This window comes from Vitis riparia, chromosome 3 (genome assembly GCF_004353265.1).
Source record: "Vitis riparia cultivar Riparia Gloire de Montpellier isolate 1030 chromosome 3, EGFV_Vit.rip_1.0, whole genome shotgun sequence".
Classification (NCBI taxonomy): Eukaryota; Viridiplantae; Streptophyta; class Magnoliopsida; order Vitales; family Vitaceae; genus Vitis; species Vitis riparia.
The window spans coordinates 10,574,628-10,598,745 of NC_048433.1; the positions used below are offsets into that span (position 1 = coordinate 10,574,628).

Consider the following 24,118-nt stretch of genomic DNA (forward strand, 5'->3'; position numbering starts at 1 on the left):
TTAGCGCCTCTTTTGAATACACATATTACTTACTGATCAAAAAAAATATATATATATATATGACCCATCAAAAGACAAAAAAAAAAAATGGAGTATGGAAGTGGACTAGGATCTTTACCTAAATTGTTCCATATTTCCATGATTGATTTAGTGCCTTCTAGAGGCATAGGAAAGATGTTGGTAAACTCTTTCTGGGGCTTTGACAGTCAGCTAAAAGGGAAAGTTCTTTGGTGAGTGGTTGTCTTATCCTCAATATGGTTTCTATGGTTGAAGAGAAATGTTAGGATATTTGACAATGTATAGAAATATGTGGATGCCATTTGGAATTTGATTTACTTTTTCTCCTCCCTTTAGGCCTTAGTCGTTGAGCCTTTTGCCAGGATGTCTTTAAATCTTCTATTATTAAATTGGAAGAATGTTTGCTACTTAAAAAGATTAAATGAAAAGGCCATGCTTGATTGGTTACCTCTGCCAGTAGATTCAATAAGGTTAGATTTTGATGAGTGTTCCTTGGGTAATCCTGGACAATTAGGTGTGGATATCGTTTAGGTACAGTACCGAGAGCTTACACTAAACCTACAAGAATGGGTTCAGTTATTGCAACAGAGATACTAGCACCATTGGAGGTTTGCTGCAGGCTAAGGCTTTATGTCTACCCAACCTAACCATAGAGAGAGATTCAACTATTGTAATATCTTAGGTGTCTTATAGGGAGAGGCTCATGGGAGTGACAATTGGATCTCAAAAAATTCTATATGTTGCTAGAGAGGTGGGTGCCCCTTATCTTGGGTTCCTCATTAGGTCAATCAAGCTGCAAACCAGTTGGTGCATAAGTTTTTTATATGTGCACATTGCTTTTTCTACTTATTATCCGTGCGCATAGTTTTAGTTTTTGTGGAGTAGTATACATGTCTGATCGACAATTACATATTTTGAAAGGATTGCTCATCCTCCTTTTAATTTACCATTTATTGAATAAATATATTTGTTTATAATAATTATTATAAATAAAATAAAATAAAAAGAGGATATGGCAGCCAAGAACATAGTAGCAAATCTTTTTTTTTTGATAGATAAACATAGAAAAATTTTCATTAAAAGAGGGTAGCAAGAAGGCAACCCGAAGCATACAGGGAGTATACACGAGAAGCCCCAAAAACAAAAAGCACAAAGAAGCTTACACTCACCAACCCTCAATTAGAGCCCAACCAATCTACAAAGCTAAATAAGGAACGGGGCTCTCCATCTAACCAAGACTTCGTCCAAGAGAAAAGATTACAAACGAAGGAGACTTTCAATCTTTGGACCGACAAAGCCTCATTATCAAACATAGTAGCAAATCTAAACAAGGGTAAGATTTAAAAATCTTACCCTCTCTCTCTCGTTTAAGTTGAGGCTTACATCAAGTTATGTCTCAAGGCTTACACCTTCCCTCGTTTGAGCAAAACACCTCAAAGCTACCTTTAGCCTTTTAAAACATCAAGCTTGTCTTAGCATCTTATGTTGTCACACATGCTTCAAACTCTTCGCAATCCATTGTGATAGCATGGTTGCATGTGCTTATGCCAAAGACCCTAAGGCCCATTGAGAATAGCTTTTTGTTTTTAATTTTAGTTAAAAGTTAAAGTCAAAGCCAAAGCCATAATTTTCAAAAGATAATATTGATATTTTAAAATTTTACTTAAAGATAAAACAACTTCCTGCATAAGCCAAAATAGAGTTTTTACAAGAAATAACATTTTCTTGATTTTCATATTAAACTTTTTTTCAAACCATAAGCTCTTTTAACAAAGTTAGCCAAACAAGTTAGCTTTTGGCTTCTCAAAAATTAATCCAAATAGAACCTTACGTAGTACAACAAAACTAAGTACATTGATGTGAAATATCACTTCATTAGAGATGTTGCAAAAAACAAAGTGGTCTTAGACTATACATTCCTACCAAATGCATAGTAGTGGATCCTTTAACTAAGCCTAGGAAATAGGCATATATGACACTTGTTAGGGCAAAGGGATTACGTAGGATGTGATTGATGCATTCTCCTCATTTTGTCACTTATTTCCTTGTATTTGAAACTTTAGGATATTATTTAAATTGATGTTGTTCAAAAAAAAATTTCCTACTATTTCATTCATATATCATGTAAGTTAGAACACATATTAGAGGTCTATCAATAGGCAAAGGTTGGGTCACTTACTTAAATGATTGCCTTTAGCACTTCTTGGGAAGTGAGCAAAGTTAAGACACATTTAACCAATTCCGCTAAGTTAAAGAGTTAGATTAATTAACTAAAAGTGTCACCTTTGTAAGATCCAACATGAGGTTTACAGTAGAAAATCAGAAATGGATAATCCCATTATATTTCATGCCTATAATGATAGTTAGATTGAGAACCTTATTTAGATGTCTAGGGTGGTGAGCACATAAGGAACTCAGGTTCAGCACTTTTGGACTGACTCAAATAAGAATCTTTACAAAGTAAGAGTCAATGATATGCACTTTTCCACTCTAGGAAGATGTAGTCCACCATAGCTTATACGTCATACTGCATGTGCTAAGCGACCAAAAATGAAGGTGAGAGAATGAATTGCTACTTCCTCACCATGTGAATCCTAAAGATCATTTTGTTCAATAATAATAAATTTTATGCCCTTAATCACCTTTGATTATACCATGAGGTAAAGAACTAATTCTCAACTCCCAATTAGTTATGAACTAAATGGAAGGGTGATGGGGATCATTAGTATCATGTCTCACTTATAACTGATTTTCACAAATTATGTTGCATTAAGTGAGTTGCGGTACAAGTGTGAATGTATGTTGTTGGATCTTGAGCTTCAAGTATTACTCTTTGATGGATTAGAGATACTTGAACCAATATGACCAATTGGATTTAAGGCATACCAAGATGATGATTACAATCATATGATTATGATGATGAGGATGGTTATAATAATTATTATTCTCATTATCATTATCATAATCAATGGACCTTGCAACCATGGAGAACACTTGCATGTGGGATGCTGGGAGCTCTATATCAGAAATATACTCATTAGGATCATCCACACCTATGTGCGAGTGGGAGATATTAGGCTTTTGGGCTAATGCACTTTGACCCACCCATGGGTCTGATTGACCGACCTAAAAAAAACATTTAAAGTAATGTTAAGGGTACTAAATTTTAGGGAAGTGGAGATAGGAATGGTTGTCTTCAGAAAACTGCCCACTTCAGATCCCATGTTAAGGGAACATGGGTCAGTCTCTATTTGAGGTAGACTCTCTCCCACTACAAAAAAGAGTGAAAAAAAAAAAACACAAACTAAAATAAAGTGAGCAAATGCTCTCTCAGCAAACCCTATTCACAAAGCCTTTTGTGCTATGACACCGGCTTTTACCCATTCTATGGTAAAAACCCCATCTTGAGACTTTAAAGGTGCGTGAAATATCATTCTGATAATATATATATATATCATTCTGATCTTGGGACATCAATCAAGCTTGAATTCCACCGAAGAAATCGGCACTTTTATCATGTTTCAATGAATAACTTTGTGTTTAAACTCTAATAGAACATGTACTTTTGCTAATTTGTGAGAATAAGTCCAGAACTACAATCTTGTAAGTGATCTTCAACTACAAGAATAAGATAATCATTGATTTGTAATAGACAGACTAGACCAATAATCATCAGATCATTTGACCCTGACAAATGAATTTTCTTGGCAAATGCTGAAATCAAAATAACAAAGATTTTAACAGGGAAAGCCATAAAATTGACAAGCTGAGTTGAGCTGAACTGGGATTTGAGTAGCTCATTAAATATACAAAGACAAACCTGAACATGGTTTTCTATGGTCAGCTCAAACTTGACCATCAACCAAATCTTCTGAGTTTGAACACCTTAATACTAGGCTCCTAGAATTCTCTTTGGTCTACTTAGAAATGAATCTAAAATCCACCAACTCAGAACAAGGAGGCACAACACATCTAATGAAGACATTATCACTATTCCTGAACCCAAACTGGTCAAACAGCCAACTAAATTAAGATGAAAAACCCCATAGAACACCAAATACAGAGTAGAAATTCCTTACAATCTCTAAAATCCTCAGAAATTAAAAGATTCTGAAACACTGAAAGAAGTTCCTGGGAGTGTTATAGCCAAAACAGGAAAAAAGTTCTAAGAGACCTTGAAGCAATCTTTGAGAATAATTTGACAATTAAAGACTTATTCTGAAAGCTTAGCACACCAGAGTATATTGGTTGAAAGCATTGAAGAATGAAAGACAGTTCATGAACACAAAGGACACAACATAACTGAGCTATAGCACAATCTAATTGTTTTCAAACTGCAGCATAAAACTGAACCATTGGCATGTAAATTAAGGGGCAATCAGATGTGGACTCTTCAAAATAAGAAAAAGTGTCCAACAGTTTATATATAAAGAAAAAAAAACATATACAGAAAGAAAGTCCCAACATAAAACAAAAGGAAGAAACAAACCTGAGCAACTGGGGCATTGTCATCAATGAATGGAGCAGCAAGACTTATAAATGAAGCCTCACCAACACCAACAAACCTAAAAGGAATGATAAAAGCATTTTAACTACTGAAACAGACATACAAATTCTTATGTCGTAAGTGGACATTTTAAAGTACTGCAATTAGGCAACTTACATGCGACAGATTGTAATGGACCAGAAATTAAATGAAAAACCACAGCCAAGTGCAGCAACAGTCCAAACTGACAATCCAACTCCAATTAGCCTAAATGGGTTGACACTGCAAAATTTCAAACATACATAAGAATTCATAAAAGTAAACTGATAAGAACAACTCAGAACCAAACATTCAAAAATTACTTGAAAGGCCAAAAAAGAAATGAAAATTGTCTTCAGTTATGAGTGATTACCATGGTTTATTGATGCTTCATGTACCAAAATTGAATTTTCTTTTCATTAATATGCCACAGGATACAGGAAATTTATCCCTCAACAATAACCTTTTCTTTTCAAGGCCTGGAATAGAAAAATATATTTGGCCATGAAGATATAGATTTTATTTAAACTCATGTTTCAAGACCCCTTTAAATACAAAAGTACTTTTCAAGGAGCATTATAGAAAGAAAATACTCCACACTAAGAGATAAAGCATTTTGGCAAAACCACAGATCAGAAGCCTACCCCTTCCTACCAATAATTAGTGCAATCCCAATGCATGAGTACAAGAATCAACCAAATGATAGATGACAAACTTTTGATAATCAAAATCCATCTTAAATTTATGGTATGATAATATTTCCAATGGCCAAACAGAATAATATTGCAATTCCAGACAATTGGAATGCATTAGCAGTAATGGCCTTGGCCACAACAGCTGTGACATAATTTTTAATATTTTCAGGAATTCATGACTTCTTCACAAATTAAAATCTTTCTTCCAAAGCTATTTTAAAATAAAACTTTCAAAATTGTTATTATTTTCATCATCATTGTCAGTATCACAACTATCTCAACTCTATTTGTATTTCTGTTAATTTCCATCTTATGTCTTATTTCCACACCTTTTACCGTTTTATACAAACTGATATAGACACTTTTCATGACTATAGTTTTTTCTTTCATCGTTATCCATCATGTTTAATGTATCAGGACTTAATCATGAAACTGTCCTGATCACCCTTTGAAACACAGATTTTGTGTATGGACAATGCAACATAAAAGATTGTTACCTCTTCGCCAAGGATGCAAAGATTGGAGAAGCTACAAGAAGTCCAACCATAAAAGCAGATGATAAAATACCATCTTCAAAATTGTTCAGGTTAAAATCCCCCCTGTATACAAAAAGGAACCAAAAGTAAGTCAAAGTAAAGGACCCATTAAAAAAAGATGGCATGCAATTTGGTTCACAATCCAATGATGAGGAGTTCATGGGACTAAAGTGTGTGCAAGCAATGTGGAGTTTATCTTGTGGAGTATTGGACATGGATAGATAGAAAATAAATGAAGACGACAATATGGATAGTACAGACTAGATCTCTTCTATTAAGTAAAAAAAAAAGTCAAGAAGGACCAAACATCCTTCCACAATATACAACTATAATCAAGACAAGAGAATGGACTCCCTAACAATGAACCTTACAAGTTGAACAACCAAAAACAAATTACAAAAAACCTGAAGCAACACTTGAACAAACATTAATTACAGCTCAAGAAGGCAAATAATCTCCAACAAAAGACACCAAATCAATGTCTCGTATGTGACTAATTATACTGTAGTAAAGTATTTCCTATGAGAATCTCCAATCAAATTTTATTACAAACACGTTGCTGTAGCATTTCAATGTTTTTGTATCTACTCTTTTGTTTGTGTAATGTTTAATGTATTTTAATGTTCTTGAATTTGTGGTTATAGAAGAGAAATTTATGGGAAAGTTGAAACGTGCCACAATGCCATGAGTTAATGGAAAGGTCACAGAAGAAAATTAGAAGATTGAACAGCAAGAGTTAGTTGGGTGTTTCAAGTTTTTTGAAGATCTGTGGCTCACTAAATCGCATTCTTTCTATAATATTTTTTTAGGGGCATAACCTACCTAAAATTAATTTTTTTTTTTTGATAGGAAACGACAAAGGAATGTATTGATAAAAAGAAGGTACAAATAGAAGGATGAGGAATCCTCCCAACAAAGAAAAACAAGACTACAAGTAATCAAATATAAAAAAGTACAAAAAGGGAAAAGTAGACACTCTAGTTACACGCCGCTAACCAATCAAGTTGTAATATGTTAAGAGGAATCCCCTTAAAAACCTTAGAACAAAAAGCCCAAAAAGAAGTAAGAAAACAAATAGAATCCCAAAGATACTTGGCATTCCTTGCTTTGTCCTCAAAAATCCTTGCATTTCTTTCCCGCCACACCACCCACATTAACGCGATGCACGCGTTTTGCCATAAGACAATCCCTCTCTTGGAAGATTCAAAACCATTAAAATTACTAGATAACATGTCAGAGATGCTCCTTGGGGAAACCCAATCCATCTTTGCTGATTGGAATAATCTGTGCCACAACCCCATCGTCAAAGAGCAATGAAGGAAAAGGTGATCTACTGTTTCTCCATTCTTCATACACAACTTACATATGTCAGGGCTAAGTGCTTTGTAGGGTCTTCTCAATTGTAGCAAGTCATTAGTATTAACCTTCTTGTGAGCCACCAACCAGACAAAGGACTTGACTTTAAAAGGGACTTGAGCATTCCAAACAATCTTGGTAGGGAAAACTGGAGGCGACTCAGAATATTGGGATAAGGCCAGAAAGAAAGATTTAACTGTGAAGAGACCTGAAGGAGATAAGGACCAGGATCTCTTATCTGGAACGGAAGGTGATATGCGAAGACGATCAAAAGACCGCATAAGGCCCTCTAAATCATCCATCTCAGAATCAGAAAGATTTCGGCGAAAATTGAAGTTCCAAGAGAATGGGCGGGTATATCCAAGAATTGATGAAATAAGAGCATTTTTATCCGTGACTACGCTAAGTAATCTTGGATATTGGACTCCCAAAGGTTGTTCCCCCCACCACAAGTCATCCCAAAACCGAATTCTATCCCCATTACCTACCACAAACCGAGTAAACTTGGAAAACTCTTGGTAGACTAGTGCAATGGCCTTCCAAGGACAACGATGAGACCATCTAACTATGTTGTTAACATCCCAGCCATTGGAGTGTGATCCATAAATGCTTAAAATAACCTGATGCCACAGAGCTGAATCCTCCCTAGGATATCTCCACAACCACTTCCCTAAAAGAGCACCTAAAATTAATTTTCAATAGAACATATAATAATTTTATTTTTCATCTTTCTCTCTTGTAGATTTTTTTTTTCCAAAGAAGGGTGTTGACTTTGTGGAGCTTTGAGGTTTAACATTGTGCAAATTGGTATGAATAACATGCTGATTCAGTTGAGGTGTTGTATCATGGAGAGAATAACCCAATCGAAGTCTACTGCACTGATTCATAAACCTGTGCTAAGGGCTTGAAAATCCCCTTAAAAACAAAAATAAAGAGTTCCATGTCTAAGCTTGTATCTTGGAAGGGATAAACAAAAAGAAGTCAACTGCACTCACTCCTAAAGCTGTCAGAGTGCAGAGAGTTTGAAAATCTCCTTTAAGAGAACAAGATTTTTGTGCCTCAACCTAATTATTTTTGTGTTTTGTTCTCAATTTATTTATTTATTTTTGAATCATTTGAAAGTCCTAGCACCAAAACACGTTAATCATGATAGTACCATAAAATATGTCTATTAAACATAACCTGGAGAAGAAAGCCCACAGAAAAAACTTACTGAATTCCACTGCCAGATGAGCATGTCCCACTTTTTGTGCAAGTTCCGCGACTCCCATTCACACCATTGCTTGCCATTGCTCCTCGGTCCACATAATTTAACAAATTAATTACACAAAAGATTACAAGTAACCTGAAAACCAAAAATTAAGAAGTTTATCATACACCAAGAGTAATAATAACTAGACTCTTTCTGTTCTTTTTGTAATGACTCATGACCAGAAGGGGCTATAAATGTTGCACAACCAGCTTGTCCATAAAAAAAAATCCATGATTTTTATCCCTAAACATTGACTGTTAATTGTACCCTATCCTTTTGTCATTGTCGTTCACTAGCTGATTGCCATTTCCAGTCTTTTCAAAAAATAAAAAAGACAAAGTCTTGTGTTGTCAAGGAGCTCATGCAGATTAATTAAGAAATTTTTGAGTTGATTGGTGACCTTGACAGTACTTGTTTGTCTCTTAGGATCATGGAAACAAGCTAAGGAACCTCCATATGGGCGAAGTTGAGGAGAAAAGTCTTGCTTGGTTAGCGGAATGTCTAGGATTTAGACTTTTTTTTTTTTTTTTTTGATAAATAAGAGAATGTATTAAAGGTGCAACTAGCACACACGCCAAGAGGCAAAACAATTAGACAAATTTAGAGGCCAGCAATAAGTAACCAAAATGAATGGTGCCAACATTCTCCTATCAGCTTTCATATGGGATGTCGAGAAATTCAACTTGCTTATCCATGGAAGATTTGGGGTTACTACAATGGTGATACTGATCAGAAACCACTTCCTGGTGACTGCTCATGGGAAGAATTGGAGCCCTTGGAGAAGGTGGGTGGTGATGGTATGGAAGTCAAAGAGTTGTATCAAAGAAGTGAGGAGTTTCTCAGAGGTGACAGTGGTGGAAAATGGCCGGTGGTTAAGAATTAAGGCTGTCTCAAGGAAGAAGAGTTTGGGATTTAACTCATCATTTGATAAAAAATCTTGCTTGGGTAGGATGAAAGTTGTGGAGAGAGGTTTGGTTGGAATATATGAGGATTTAGATGAGCTTGTTCAAGATTGAGTAAAAACAACAAGAATGGTTAATAAAGTTCTGTTCTTGCCAACGGATTAGCTTGTTCATGAGTAAGGTAGTAGTTCTGAGTAGGAAAAATGCTCTCTTTTCTTTTTGAGTTTGCTGCCATGGAGATGGAAAACAAGATTCTTTGCAAAAGAGTGTACATGCTATCTTGATGACAAAAGCCTTTCTGCCAATGGCCAATTCCTAGGTTGCTGGTAGTCTCAAAAGGGGACCAGAGGGCTTACTCTACATGGATCCAACTACATGGTCTTCCAATATACAATTGATGTAAGGAGTTCTTCAAGGCGATAGGTGATTTTTAAATGTTCTAATGAAGGGAAACAAAGGAAACTTACGAAGATCATTACTGGTGTGTGGTGTAACTGAAAGGTGGCTTAAAGTTGTTTTATTTTACAAGGTAGGATCTAGAACCCTTCTTGCGTTGGTGGAGGAAACTAACCCACCCAAAGCAAAGGAGATGATTCCTTTTCCAATTTTTAACCAGTCTCTCTCCTGCATTGGGAGATTCAGTAATGATCATGAGTTTTTATTACATCTGCCCTCTTTTTTAGGGAACGGATTGGATAGGGAGCTGGAAAACAAGGTCTAGTGGTTAATGAGGCAGAACAGAAATTTTAGAGAACTTTTTTGGGAGTGTTCTTCAACGATTTTGAAGAGGAATCTATGAGCTTATTTGTGTCTATTGAGGAACAACGGGGAAATGGATGTATTGGGCACAAAGAAAGGGATCTACGGCTTAGTTCTGGCAAGGAGAGATAACTCTAAACACACAAGAGTTCAGTAAATTATGAGAGGAAGGAAAGGCCTAGAGACAAAGTGGAGGGCTGTTATGACTTATGATGGAACCGTAACGAAGTTCAATATCTTTTGGAATACAAGATGACTCAATAAACCTCAAAAGACAGGGATAAACTTCCTGACAGAATGGAGGTTTCCAAGAGAATAGATCAAAGGAAGGAGGTAAGTAAGGAGGTGGTAAGAGGTTTGAGGGACAGTAAACACAAGCATTGGTTTCATTTTGGACTGGGGGCACAAGATAAGGAAGGATTGGTAGGGGAATTCTTGATTTCTTCTTTGATTCAACAGAATGAGAATAGTTTTTCTTTCTGGTTGTCTACAGAGGTCTATGGAACAACTGAAAATGGTGCTAGAAATCATTTCTAAGAGGAGATAGAGAGATATCAGCAAGGTGGGGTTTCTTCGATACCTAGGAGGGAACTTCTATGTGATTCCTTTCCTCAGTGTTTTTGCATTGAACTTTTCAGTGTGTTTGCTTACTTAAAAAGACAATTTTGCAAGACTCATCAAGAAATATTAATGCACCCACTCCAAGCTCAAAGATCAACTGAAACAAATGAGATTAATAAACTTCCTCTCAATGAAAAGGATAAATAGCAAAATAAATTATTTTTTAGAATTTAACTCGTTTAAATTGAAGAACTCATATTATGATTCACAGCATGAACCGGGTGTTTCTCTCCAATTATCCTGACTTAACTTCAACTAACAAATTGCGTCTTCCATTATACAATCCAAGTGTATACCCTCAACCCAACCAAACCATACAATTGGATTAAACCCACTTGATCTACAGCTTCTATTTTCTCAATGACCCAATAACCAAAAAAAAACCCACATTCAAAATTTATTTTCCGCCTAAACCAAATTCCGAATCCTACATTTTATACACAGTCATACCTGAGAAAAAGAAAGTCAACCCTAAACCAATCCCAAGGCCCCAACCAAAAAACCAAAAACAAAAATCAAAACCCCCACATTCAAAACTTAATTTTCTCAGCAACCAAACAAGAACCCATATAAGGAAGAGCCCAACAAAATGCAAAAGTACCTCTTTGGGGTGAACCATGAAGGGGCTGGCGTGGTGTCAGTTCCAGCCATGTCTGTCTCAGAAGAAAGCCTCACCGGTGGGCTAGGTTCCATATATGGGTTCGGCTGCTCTTCAGCCATGGTAGCCATGACAATGTGGACAATTAGTTGGATTTTGGAAGGGTGGCTGGGGATTGAGGTTGTTATAGTTGTTTGCTTTTGTATAAAGCAAAATGCTTTTGAAAATTGCTTTTCTTATGCTTTGGTAATGGTTGGCTTGGCAGTGACGGGTCCCAATGAGATTGGTTTTTTTGTTAAAGATTCTCCCAATAAATTTCTCTATGAATCCTACTGGACTTTCTTTATTTAAAAAAAAAATAACATAAACAAAAACAGAAACAAAATTCCTTTCAAGTCAATTTTATTTGCTTCTTTCTTGATGATGATATGACCATTATTCCCTTGATTAAAATTTAAAAAATTAAAATATTTTGGATAAAAATTAAAAATTTATAAATTCAAAAGAAGAAATAAAATATAGATAAACTTTGAATTTTTATTCTTTTTAAATTTTTTATTTTTTATTTTTCAATTGACCCCTTATGGCACAAATTTTAACATTATTTATAAAAAAAACATTTATTGTAATTATATTCCAAAGAAAAGAGGTAAACAAAAAATATATTTAAAGCTTATTAGAATCTATAAAAAATAAAAATAAATAAATAAAAAATCGTTCCTTAACATTTTAAATTGATATAATTTGATAATTCATTTTTATGAATTTTTATTTTTTTTACTAATTATAAAAAAAATATCATAGTATATAACAATTTGTCTATATTTTTATTTAATTGTTTAAAAATTAAATATTAACTAAGGTTTTGGTTAGGCTTACTTTGATTTTTTTTTTTTTAACTACATGTATTTATTTAATTAGAAAAACCCTGAGAATCATACCCTTTCAACAAAAAAACCAATCACTAGGAATAATTATTTTTTAAAAAAATAAATATATACTTTAATACACTCATACAAAAATAATTACAATATAGGAGTTCTTTAAAATTAATTCAACTTTCAAACACCCATCGATTAAAGGTACTTCTTAGGATGATCAAAGATATTGTCTTTAATAAAAAAAAAATGAAATATTAATTATTTTTATATAACCATTTGAATTTTATAATAAAATTATCTCTTTGACTAAGATGATTATTGATTAGTGGTTGAAAGTAGTCAACCAACCATCTTCTTTCCTTGTTTTAATTTTTGAAATCAGTCTTATAAACCACAAGATTATTATAAAGTAGTCTTATAAACACCCCTTAAATATCTAATAATTATATTATAATCCCTTATGTTTTTTAAATTATATTTACACCTCATGAATCAATCTTATTATAAATTTATAATAAGATTATCTCTTTGATAAGATGACTATTAAGCGTTAGTTGAAAGTGGTTAACCAACAATTTTCTTCCCTTGTTTTAATTTTTGAAATCAATCTTATATTTTTTTTTTATTTCAAAATTTTCCACAAATATTGTCATTATTGACTAAACGAGGAGTGTTTCAATCTCCAAATCATTCACTTAAGAAACTTCCAATCAAATTAAAGATAAAAGAATCTTTAATTTGAATTTTGAATCATTAGATTTATCAAGATTTTAATTTTAATTTTAATTCCTGAAATTATGTTTGATTTTCAAAAGTTGAAAGAAAATGTAAAGGAAAGAAAATAAAAAATAAAAAAAATTAAAGTTCATAAATTATTTTTGTATACAGCTTCAAACTTTTTTCAGTTATTTAATTCTTCTATATAAAAATTAAATAACTAAAAAATATACAAATTTCTTAACAATTTTAATTGTATTTAACTTTCTCTTTCATTGCAAAACAAAATATGAATTTTTCCTTATATTTTTTGTCTTTTCCCTAATATTATTTTCTTGAACCAAACAAAACCAAAATCTTCTTATTGGTGTCCATAGAGAAAGTTAAAGTTTGGTTGTGACATTCAATTGGTGTATGTGAGGAAAGACAGATTTACATTTTGAAGAAGATAAGAGAATATGAATAGTTGTTGTCTTATTGATTTAGGAAAAATAAATAAAAGACAAAAAAATGATTTAATGATATGGAAATATATAGTAATTAAAATGGTAGTTAAACAAAAATTAAAGATGAAAAAGGTAATTAAAATTAATTAGCAAAATTTTTTATTTGATTTTTTTATTTACTATTATTTTATAATTTTGGTTAATACTATAGAAATGGTAATTAAATCAAATTAAGAATAAAAAAATAGGATAAAGATAAATCTATTTAAGGAAAATTTAATTAGAATTAATTAGGAAAATTTCATTTTCTATTAATTTATATTATTTCCATATTTTTGGTTAATAACATTTTGATGTTAATTATATTTATTTTATTTAATAAAATTTTTAATTAAAAGACTATTTTTTTCATATTTGAAATTTTCATTATTTCATAATTTTAAGTTATCTCACCACTTATCCTGTGATCAATCAAATATAAAATAAGATAAGTGATAAATATATTATCATTTTTTTATATCGTTTTATATTAAATATGATAATCTTGGGGGTCCACTCCATATTTTGAAATGAAATCGGACAATGGAGATTTGATTTTGAAAATCTTGTTTGAGTATACCACCATATCCTATGTTAGAGGCATCTCTCTCTATAATAGGGAAAACTTCTAGGTTAAGGATTCCTAAACAAGGGAGACTCTTAACTTGCTCTTTGATAAGTTTGATTATGTTTGTATATTCCTGTGTACAAGGCTTTGGATTTTGTGTAAGTCTAGCAAACAAAGGTTTGATATTGGTTGTAAGGTTTGGATAGAAGTGTTGACACATAGTTTAGACTTCCTAAGAACCTTTGAAGCTGAGTTTTCTCCTAAGTTAAGATATATGATATACATATTTCATGTATCAAAATTATTTTTTTTATGATAAAAAATTAAATTTGTGGTTAAGAAAAAGGCTAAAAAATATTTATAAAATATAATATATAATATATGTATTATTTTATATGTATAGAATATTTTTATACATTGAATAACATAATATAAAAAAGATATTTATAAAGTTTAAATATTTTAATATTGAATATTATTAAACATAAAAGAAATTTCATATTGTTTTTTTTAAAAAAAAAGAAAATATTATAATGTAATATAATTTTTATTTTAAATATTGAAAAATAATGTATATTACAATTTTTATTTATTTTATAAATTAAATATAACTATAAGTGTATAATATAACATATTCTATTGAATATGCTATCTTAGGATATCATATATAATTGAAAATCATATCTTAAAATATGCATTTTCTATATAATCATACCCTATCAACCAAACATAGCCTTAAGATAATACATGCAATGAGATATATTATGTTATTCAATATATGGAAATAATTTATATATATATATATATATAATATATATATATATATATTAAATAATACATATATTAGTATAATTTTATAATGTATTTTATAAATATTATCTTAGTTCTTCTTTCTTAACCACAAATTTAATTTTTTATCAAAATTTTTTATTTTTCATAATAAGTAATATAAAAATAAAATAAATTAATAAAGAAAATAAATTTATGATACATAAAGATATGTATATATTATATTTTAATTTAAGATTAACATATTTTATATAAAATGATATAAAAAAAAGAATAATAATATATTTCACCATTTATTATATCTTATATTTAATTGAACTAAGTTTATCGGGTTATTAACTAAATATAAGATAAAATATATTATATCTTTCTTCTCATATCTCATATTAAAATTTGTAAGTTCAACTATTTTGAATTCCATTTCTTTTCTTGTCTTTTAGAATTTAAGCTTGATCTTGTTTTTTTTTTGCTCTTTGATAGCTTACTCATGATATTAATTGTAAGAATGGACAATATCTTATGTTAAGTCACTTCACCAATGATGGTTTGAAAATGTCACTTCACCGATGATGGTTTGAAAATTGAGGTTTGCTTTTCCATGTTTTTATTAAAAAGTAAAGTTTGATAGGTCCCTTTTGCTTATGCTTATTACAAATCTTTGATGTATGACTTATTCTTGCATGATACGATGTTAGGATTTTATTATTTGAAAATTCAAATGTATTCATTAATATAAAATAATTAATAATATATCATATTTATTAAAAAAAATTGTCATAATAGTTTTTTATATTTTTTGTAATTAATTAAATGAACTTAAAAATAAAATAATTATAATTATTTTATTTATTAAAATATTTTATTTTTATGATGGATTTCAAGATATATATTATTTTGTGTATATATATCATTGAGGGCAAACTGGTCCCAATGGTTATCATCGGTTCACTTCCCTTCTTCAAAAGCCAATTTTTAAGACTTCAACCAAATAAGTAAGAGATGAATGATTGTTTGACCAATTTTTAAGGTTTTGATCAAGCAAGTGATGTGTTATTTAACCTAATGTTTTTAGAACTGAATTGGTTATTGATCCGAATCCGAAAAAATTGTCATTCACAGTTTACTGGTTGAATTAGCGGTCGAACCAGTGATGTCATAAATATATAATTTATATATTATAAAAATTAAAAATAATTAAAATTTTAAAAATAATAATTTATATATTATTTAAATTTTAAAATTTTATTTGAAAATCATAAAATATTTGAAAATCATAAAATTAGTTTCAAATTAAAATTTAAATTAAAATTTAAATCAAAAACTTATTTTAAAACTAGAAATTTATTTAAAATTATAATGTTTTCATTAATTTAAATTAAATCATAAAGTTAAAAATATAAAATATAAAAAATAATAAATAAAACAATATAATAAAAATTTGGAAATGAAACCCGAAATTGGCCAATTCATCGGTCCAATCGCCGATTTTAACGATTCAAAGGCTGTTTGACTCAAATGGTTAAACCAAATTGGATTAGTGACCGATCGACGGTCGGACCAGCTAGTCCAATCCGATTTTTAAAACACTAATATGACTTGAACTATTGAAAAAAAGAATAGGAAATTACCAAAAATAAATACCAAGATATTGATGAAAATTATGAAAAATGATAAATAAATAAATAAAAAATCAAGTGATTGATGTTTCTCTCCTATTTGTCACTTTAATGACAATTGAAACCTGAAATTTCAACGAAACATCTCCGAAATTTCGACGAAATGTCTTCGATATTTTGCAATTTTTTTTATCTTTGCTCAACACATAGATGCCCTATGATTAACATACAAATGCACTACCATTAACATATAAATGCATAACTCTTGACACCTAAATATATTATCCTTTTCTCATGGGTGTACTATATTCAATACATAGATGCTATATGTTAAACACATAAATACATTACCCTAGATATATAGAGACACTACGAATATCTTTGATATTTCACGATATTTTCATCTTTGCTCAATTCATAGATGCCCTACCATTGACATATAGATGCACTACTTTTGACACCTAAATATATTATCCTCAGCTCATGGATGTTCTACACTCAATACATAGATGTTCTATGTTAAACGCATAAATATACTACTTGCCACAAATAGATTCACTATCCTCAAGACATGGATGGACTTCTTTCAACTCTTAAATGTACCATTTAAACATATGAATTCACTATTATTGACACATAGATGTACAACCCATAATACATGCAAGCATTGGCTTAAATGGATAGATATACTAAGTTGACAAAGTAAATGTTATACCAATAACATTCATTATTTTTTTATTAACATCAATAAAGGAAACAATGAGAAATGTTACTATTTAAAAAATGAGGGCAATTAACAAAGTTTCCTTATAGATTAGTAGCATACAAAGGTGGACAAAGTTGTAGATTATGGGCAAAGTATAGAACATTATATGAGGATTCATGTCAATGGCATATAAGCAACTATATATTGATGTCAATGAAACAACATTTGGATCCACTATAAAATTTGACCTTTAAGCCCTTGGTAACCTTAAGAAATGAGAATGACCTTTATAGCATGTTTTGGTTTAATGATGGTGTGTTGGGTTTTTAAAAACTCTTCAAAAAACTATTCTCAAACAATAATGAAACGATATAGAAATAAAGAGATAAGGAATAGAGAGATTGCAAACATTGATTTTATAATGGTTTGGTGGAATCCTAAAGCTCCTCCTGAGTAAGGATTCCATTAATTTGAAGCTTCAACCAAGCTTCCAAGTTTTTACAATTGGATTTTTTGCTCCAAAGAGCACTACAATCAATTCTTCAAATCTATCCCCTACTTGAAGACTAAAAATTTAACCTTTCTTGAAAAAAGAAGTTTTAGAATACTCAACCTAGCACAATTAATGAATAAGTACAAGAGAAGCTAAGATGAACATAAGGGTGTACTAGAAATGGATTGCGAATGAGATTTTAATGCACTATAGAGAGAACGAGAGCTTTGAATGTGAGAAACAGATAGTCGAAGAGTTAAATGTAGGTGTTCTCTTATTAATAAATGAATATGAGCTCTCTATTTATAAGTTCTCAACCTCAAACACCAAAAAGACTACCAATAGACATTTCTCGGTCGAGCTCCGGCTCAATCGATTGATTAACCATTACGCATTTAATGCGTTGTAGGTGACTGTTGGGGTTTGTTCGAACCTCAATTAAGAAATAGTCATCTAGGATCGGGAAGAGGTTTCCCTTGTTTAGGAAGACCCACCTACTAAATGAAAGATAAGATCTTTATGCACCCTTAACTGGTCCTTAATTAGGAAAAGGTAACCAGTTCAATGGGTTCCTAACCGATTGAGCCAATTAGGCATATCCTTGATCGATTGGCTATTTCTAGACCAGAATCCTTTATTTTTTATTCCAAAAACTTTCTAATACCTAGGTAGGGTCTTTAGGAGCCTCAAAATATCAAGTTAAACCAAATTTGTCTAGGTTTTTAAAGAAATGCTCAAGTTTTGATAAAATAGACATTTAATGCATGAACCAAGTATGCAATGATACTTGATTTTAAATTAAGGATCCTAGGTACACCCAAATATCCTTCTTACATTGAGTTTCTTGGTGGAAACAACCTTCATGCATACTTGATCTTTCACTCGTTTGATCATTTAATGAATAACTTGATTTTCCAATTAAGATTCACAATTAACACCTACTACTCATCTTGATCTTAACTCATTAGCGAATTAACCATGATTTGTTATCATCAAAACTCACTTAGGAGAACTCTTGGGTTAACAGATGGCTTCTCATGTGTTTATGAACAAGTGTCCTTCTCCATAGAACCAAATAATAAATTTTCTAGAAACCAAATAAATTATTAACTTTATTATGTTATTTATTTACTAATAGCAATAAATGTAGGTAGTTGCATATATATATATATATATATCAGCATGAAGGAACACGACAAAAATAATTGGGTCTACCTAAGAAAGACGCCAAGTTGTTGAGTGCAAGAATGGTTGGGTCCAACTTAAAAGTAGTCTTGAATGATGGATTTAGTTCAATATCTTCCAAATGCATACTTTTTAAATTAAGATAATCACTAAATGAAGGATGTTAGTTCCTTTCAACCATCGTTGCATGCATATCGAGGTTCATTAATTATTGATAATATAATAATGTTCAATTCCAAATACTTGAAAGGCAAAAATGCAAGGACATTAGGTAACATAAGTTAATATTGAGTTGGAGTCAAGGTTGAGATTACACAAAAAAAAATTATAAAAAAAAAAAATTAGGGCCTGTTTAGTTGGTGTTTTTGAAAATTGTTCTAGAAAATAGTTTTTAAGAACAATTTTTAAGAATGGTTTTTGGTGTTTTCAAAACAAAATTGTGTTCAATAACTAAATTTTGAAAAATAGTTTGTCCTGAAAGCAATTTTTGTCCTAAAAAAAAAAAACATGTTTGGTTGAGTTAATAAAAAAGATACAATTGAAACTTGAAATTGAATAAGAACAATTGAAAAAAAGATACAAATTTGAGACCATCACAACACAAACACCAAGACCCTTATCAAATAAGAAAGTGAGAACCAAAATTCACTCAAACAAACCAATAATCTATTTTCCCTTCTATGTGTATACTTAAATTATTTAGTATATAAAACCTCATTCTAAATACTTTCACAAACTAAATTGGGGTTTATCACATATAGATTAGAACATATTAAATTGATAGACTGCATGAATTCAATTCAAAACCAAACCGTTAATTAATTCCAACAAATTAAATTGAGACTCAAAAATAATAATAAAAACCATAAAATGGAGATATCGTGGTAGGGTTGAACCTAATATGGTATCTCCTTTCGTTTTTCTTCTCCATGACACCATTTTTTTAATTTCACCCATTTATTTATCATTCATTAAAACCCTCAATTCACCATTTTCAATTTCACAAGCTTATTACTTCATCCATCAATCCTTACCCACCTGCATTCCCAAATTTGTTGTTTGGTCCATCCCAAAAAAATCCTAATCAGTAGCTTTGAAGTTGCAGACATTAACGGGAAACAACAATAACTAGGAGGCGGGGGTTTGCTAAACTCCAATGAGAGGATTTTGAGTATTATATGCCAACATATTCCATCATCTTTGGTTGTAATAGTAAGAAATCAACCATAGATGTTGACTTCTCCAACCTTGGTAGTGGTATGAACATCTCCCGCAATGACAACATGCATATGTTCTCCAAACATGTTCTCAAGATTTGCTCTTGATTAAGGATACAAAATTCCATTTTCTATTGATGGTGAGGAGCATTCTTGAGGGTAGTGTTGGCAGTGTGCACCACCACTATGCAACGACCTCGCTCCATTTGCCACCTTCACCTTTTGCTTCGATTCTGGGTCAAATTTCGATGGTGGGTGGAATTGAGGGAAAGAAAATGAGAGGGGATAGGGTTTTAAGTGAATATTTTGATGATAACTATGATCGGAAGACAACAACGGTGGGAAGAATATGTGAACATAGAATGTGAGAATAAGGAGAAAAACTTAAGGAAAAACATGGAGAGCATATATGCTCTTTTTATTCTTTAAACAGTATAAAAAACAAGCAAGCCAAGTTTTTTTTGTTCTCTTAAAAGAAGCATTTTGAGAACACAGGGAACATGAAAAACAAAAATTATTTCGCTTATCAAATGAGTTTTCAATGTTTTTTGTTTTCAAGAAAAGAAAATAGTTCTTGAAAACATTAACCAAACAGGCTCTTAGTGTTTTAACAAACTCTTAGAACTTGTTACCTTGGTTTTATGAGTATCTTATGGAAACAAATTTGAATTCAAATATGAAACTAACACAAATAGTAGATGGTCATTTCTTTAATTTTTTTGCATTTGTTACAAGGTTTTACAACACAATGTAGGTTAATTATATCAATCCTTTACATTTAAGCAAAACGCATAAATGTGCATTATTTGCAACAACTAACAACAATATATGATAGTGCTAATTCAAACATGTTCTCTCTAGTCTATGATGTATTTTGACTAAGTAAATTATAATGATTGATTATAGTTTTTAAAAATTGTGAAGGTGGTCATGAAGGATATAGAAGTTGTAATCATTTCAAATAAATACCTAGCCATAAGCTATACATATTGTTCCTAAAATATTAAGAACTTTGGTAGAGTTCTCTCAAAGAAGAACATGAAAAAATGAAAGGAAAGGAAAACGTTTTTAGCATGTTCAATGCTAGTGCATATGCTAGGTTGGTGCATATTAAAATGTTGATATTGAGAATTTGAGGGAATTTAATTCAAAATCATCAAACTATAAGTTAAAGAAAATGGTTTTAAACATTAGATGATGTTAAAGTTCCTAAATAAACATTGGGATATAATGAAAACAAATATGTTAAGGTTATTTAATGCTTGGCTAAATCTAAATGTTATGAACACATGGATAAACCAATTCCCTTTTCTAGAAACACTAAACTGAAAAGTGGATCCATGGGCCCTAAAACTAAAGAAAAACTTATGATCTACATTGTCAAGATTGAGACACTTCCAATTTAAATTCATATGGCTATTGTGTTAGGACATTATGTTTTTTTTTTTGTTTTTGTTGGCAATATTGTTCTTTTTCATTTTGACATAGGATCTTTTTAGATGATGACTTACTCTTTATTGAAGATTCGAGATCGTTGTTTAATCAACCAAACCATCACAGGTAAATCTAAAAAGGTTTGAGTAATGGTAAGTTGGTTTTTTTTATAAGGTAACGTTAGATCGGAAGTTTTAAAATTGAATTAAAATGTCTTAATTAATTTTTGGAACTTTGAGATTTTATTTTTTAACAAAATTTCATTTCCAACTCTTTAGGTTCTTAGGCTTATATATACCTTACCTAAATGTGTTTTAAGGTTGGATGCTTTTATTGAGAAAAACCCTAGCTTGCCTTATCATTCCCAAAAGCTCTCAATAATTTGTATATTCGAATTTTAGGTTGTTGAAGGATCTACATCCCCTTAAAAGTTAAGGCGAATACATTGAAGCATTTGAGGTATTGCATTGCGGATGTGGATCATGATATAGGTATTAGAGAGTAAGTCTTAGGGTAAGCAACCATGTAAATCTATGTGTTATGATATCACATAATGGATGATTATTTTAAGGTTTTAGACCTCATGGTTTTTTATCTCCACAGTTAGTGTGAAGGTTTTTTACGTAAAAATCTTTATTTATTTGCCTCTTGTGTATCATTGAATTTTCATTGATCATCTTCAATATACTAGGATTCAATTGAATTAAAAAGATTTAAATCTCTCTCACAAGTTTAATTGAGCTAAAATTTTCAATGCATATATTATATTCTTTAAAAATCACTTATTCATCTGCCTCTAGGTGTTATCCTATTGGAATATTGGTTTTTCAATTGGTATCAAATTAGGCTTTTTAATAAAAATATGTTTTTTTTCTTTAGCCTATTAATTTAATATGGAACAAACAAAGGTGGGGTGCTTCCACTAATAATCCACCATATTTTGGTGAGAGTAACTATTCTTATTGAAAGGCTTGAATGAATTTTTTTTCAAAAAATGCAAAGTGAAAAGCTTTGGAATTCAGTGGAATTTGGATGGGAAACCCCATTGAAATTAGATGTTTTTGGATTATCTATCGGGGAACTCAAACCTAAGTAAGACTAGGATAAATTGGACAATGAAGGTAGTGAGGCCAATGCTCAGGCCATGTATAACATATTTTATGGGGTGAATCTTGATGAGTTTTGCAGGATAGCTACTTGTAAACGTGCGAATGAGACATGAGACATCCTCAAAATAACTCATGAAAACACTTCAACTATGAAGTTGTCTAAAATCCAAATGATTACATCCAGATTTGAAAACATAAGAATGCAAGACAATCAAACCTTCTTTGCATTCTATTATGAGCTTAGTGATATAGTAATTAAATTCATCTTTTAACCAAGGAGAAATGATCCTTGAATCTAAGATTGTTAGAAAATTTTTGAGATTCCTTCTTGAGAGGTTTAGACCTAAGAGGAAAGCAAGAATGACAACTCTATAGGGGTTGATGAACTTGTTGGTTTTTTTTCAGACTCACAAAATAATCCTTCCAAGTGTATCTTTTCATAAGGTATTTTGATGAATTAAAGGATGACGGTTGCCTTCCAAATTTGAGATGAAGGATATAGATGAAACAAATTATGTGCTAGCAATTAAGATCTTGAGGGATCACTTAAAGAGACTTCTTGGTTTGTCTTTAAAGACTTACATAAAGAAGATTTTTGTGTCATTTCAAAAGCAAAGTTGCAAACCCATTGATGGTGTATTGAGAAAAGGAAGACCATAAGTCTAAATATCTGTCCTAAGATTCTAAAAGAAAAGGAAAAGATGACTCGTGTTCTATATGTCAATGTCGTTGGCAACTTAGTGTACACTATATATATACACATCCTGTTATCTTTTATGCAGTTAGATTAGTTTGCAAATTTCAATTGGATCCACTTCTTTACAAATCATTCAATAAGTTGAGGCAAAACAAACCATGTACTATGCTATTAGGATAAAATTTCCACTTCATTGGATACAATGGCACTTTTAGGGTAGTAACTTCAATAAGTGCAAATATACAATTGGTTATGTTTTTATGCTTATTCATGGTGTCATATCTTAGAATAGTAAAAAATAATCTTGTACAACAGTATCTACTGTGGAGTTAGAGTATATTGCATGCTTAACTATTGTTCAAGAGGTGTTTGGTTGATAAGGTTCCTTCAAGAACTCAACTTGGTCACATGTGCTTTGGACCCCAAGTACCATGGAAAAACTAAACATATTTGTATTTGATACCAATACATTCGAGACATGGTTGTAGAAAATGAGGTGGTCTTGGAACACATCTCTACAAGTCACATGGTTGTAGATACTTTGACTTACTCAATAGCTCAAGATGTTTATCAAGCTCATGTTAAAAGTTTATGACCCATGGATTGTGATTTGTATTTTGATTTGCCAATTGACCATGGCATTGGATTTTTATTCTTTGGGGATAACACTATTCATGATATATTTATTTCATTGTCTATGTTTAGTTATGACATTACAAATCTTATCACACACATAGTAAGTTCTATCAACAAGTATGGATCACTTTTGCACTTGGAGAGCGAGCTAAGATGAGACGTACTAAGCTTCTAGCTCTAGAATAGCAAGCTAAGCCAAATTTATTTGAGTGTCATCTTGAAAGGAGCCAAGACACGGTCTCTCATATTTTTTGGACTACGGATAAATACTTAGATCCCACTATCCATACATATAACTTGTAGAATAGTCAAATACCAAACCT

General features: G+C 31.2%; 1 protein-coding gene across 4 annotated transcripts in view; it reads right to left on the reverse strand.

The window, feature by feature from the left end:
• LOC117911903 (probable sphingolipid transporter spinster homolog 2) overlaps positions 1-11,504 on the reverse strand; it is a 31,087-nt gene extending 19,583 nt beyond the window's left edge. Inside the window, exons 1-5 of one of the 4 annotated variants that reach the window (XR_004650946.1) lie at positions 11,266-11,504; positions 8,344-8,475; positions 5,736-5,837; positions 4,682-4,786; positions 4,508-4,583 (exon numbers count right to left, since the gene is read on the reverse strand). Coding sequence is in view for 2 of the 4 variants with exons in the window: in XM_034826335.1 (XP_034682226.1) it covers positions 4,508-4,583; positions 4,682-4,786; positions 5,736-5,837; positions 8,344-8,475; positions 11,266-11,393 (543 nt within the window). In the remaining 2 variants the exon portion in view is untranslated. The remainder of the gene's footprint in view (positions 1-4,507; positions 4,584-4,681; positions 4,787-5,735; positions 5,838-8,343; positions 8,476-11,265) is intronic. The other 3 variants (XR_004650945.1, XM_034826335.1, XM_034826334.1) reach the window with 3 other exon arrangements.
• Between the last annotated feature and the right edge of the window lie 12,614 nt (positions 11,505-24,118).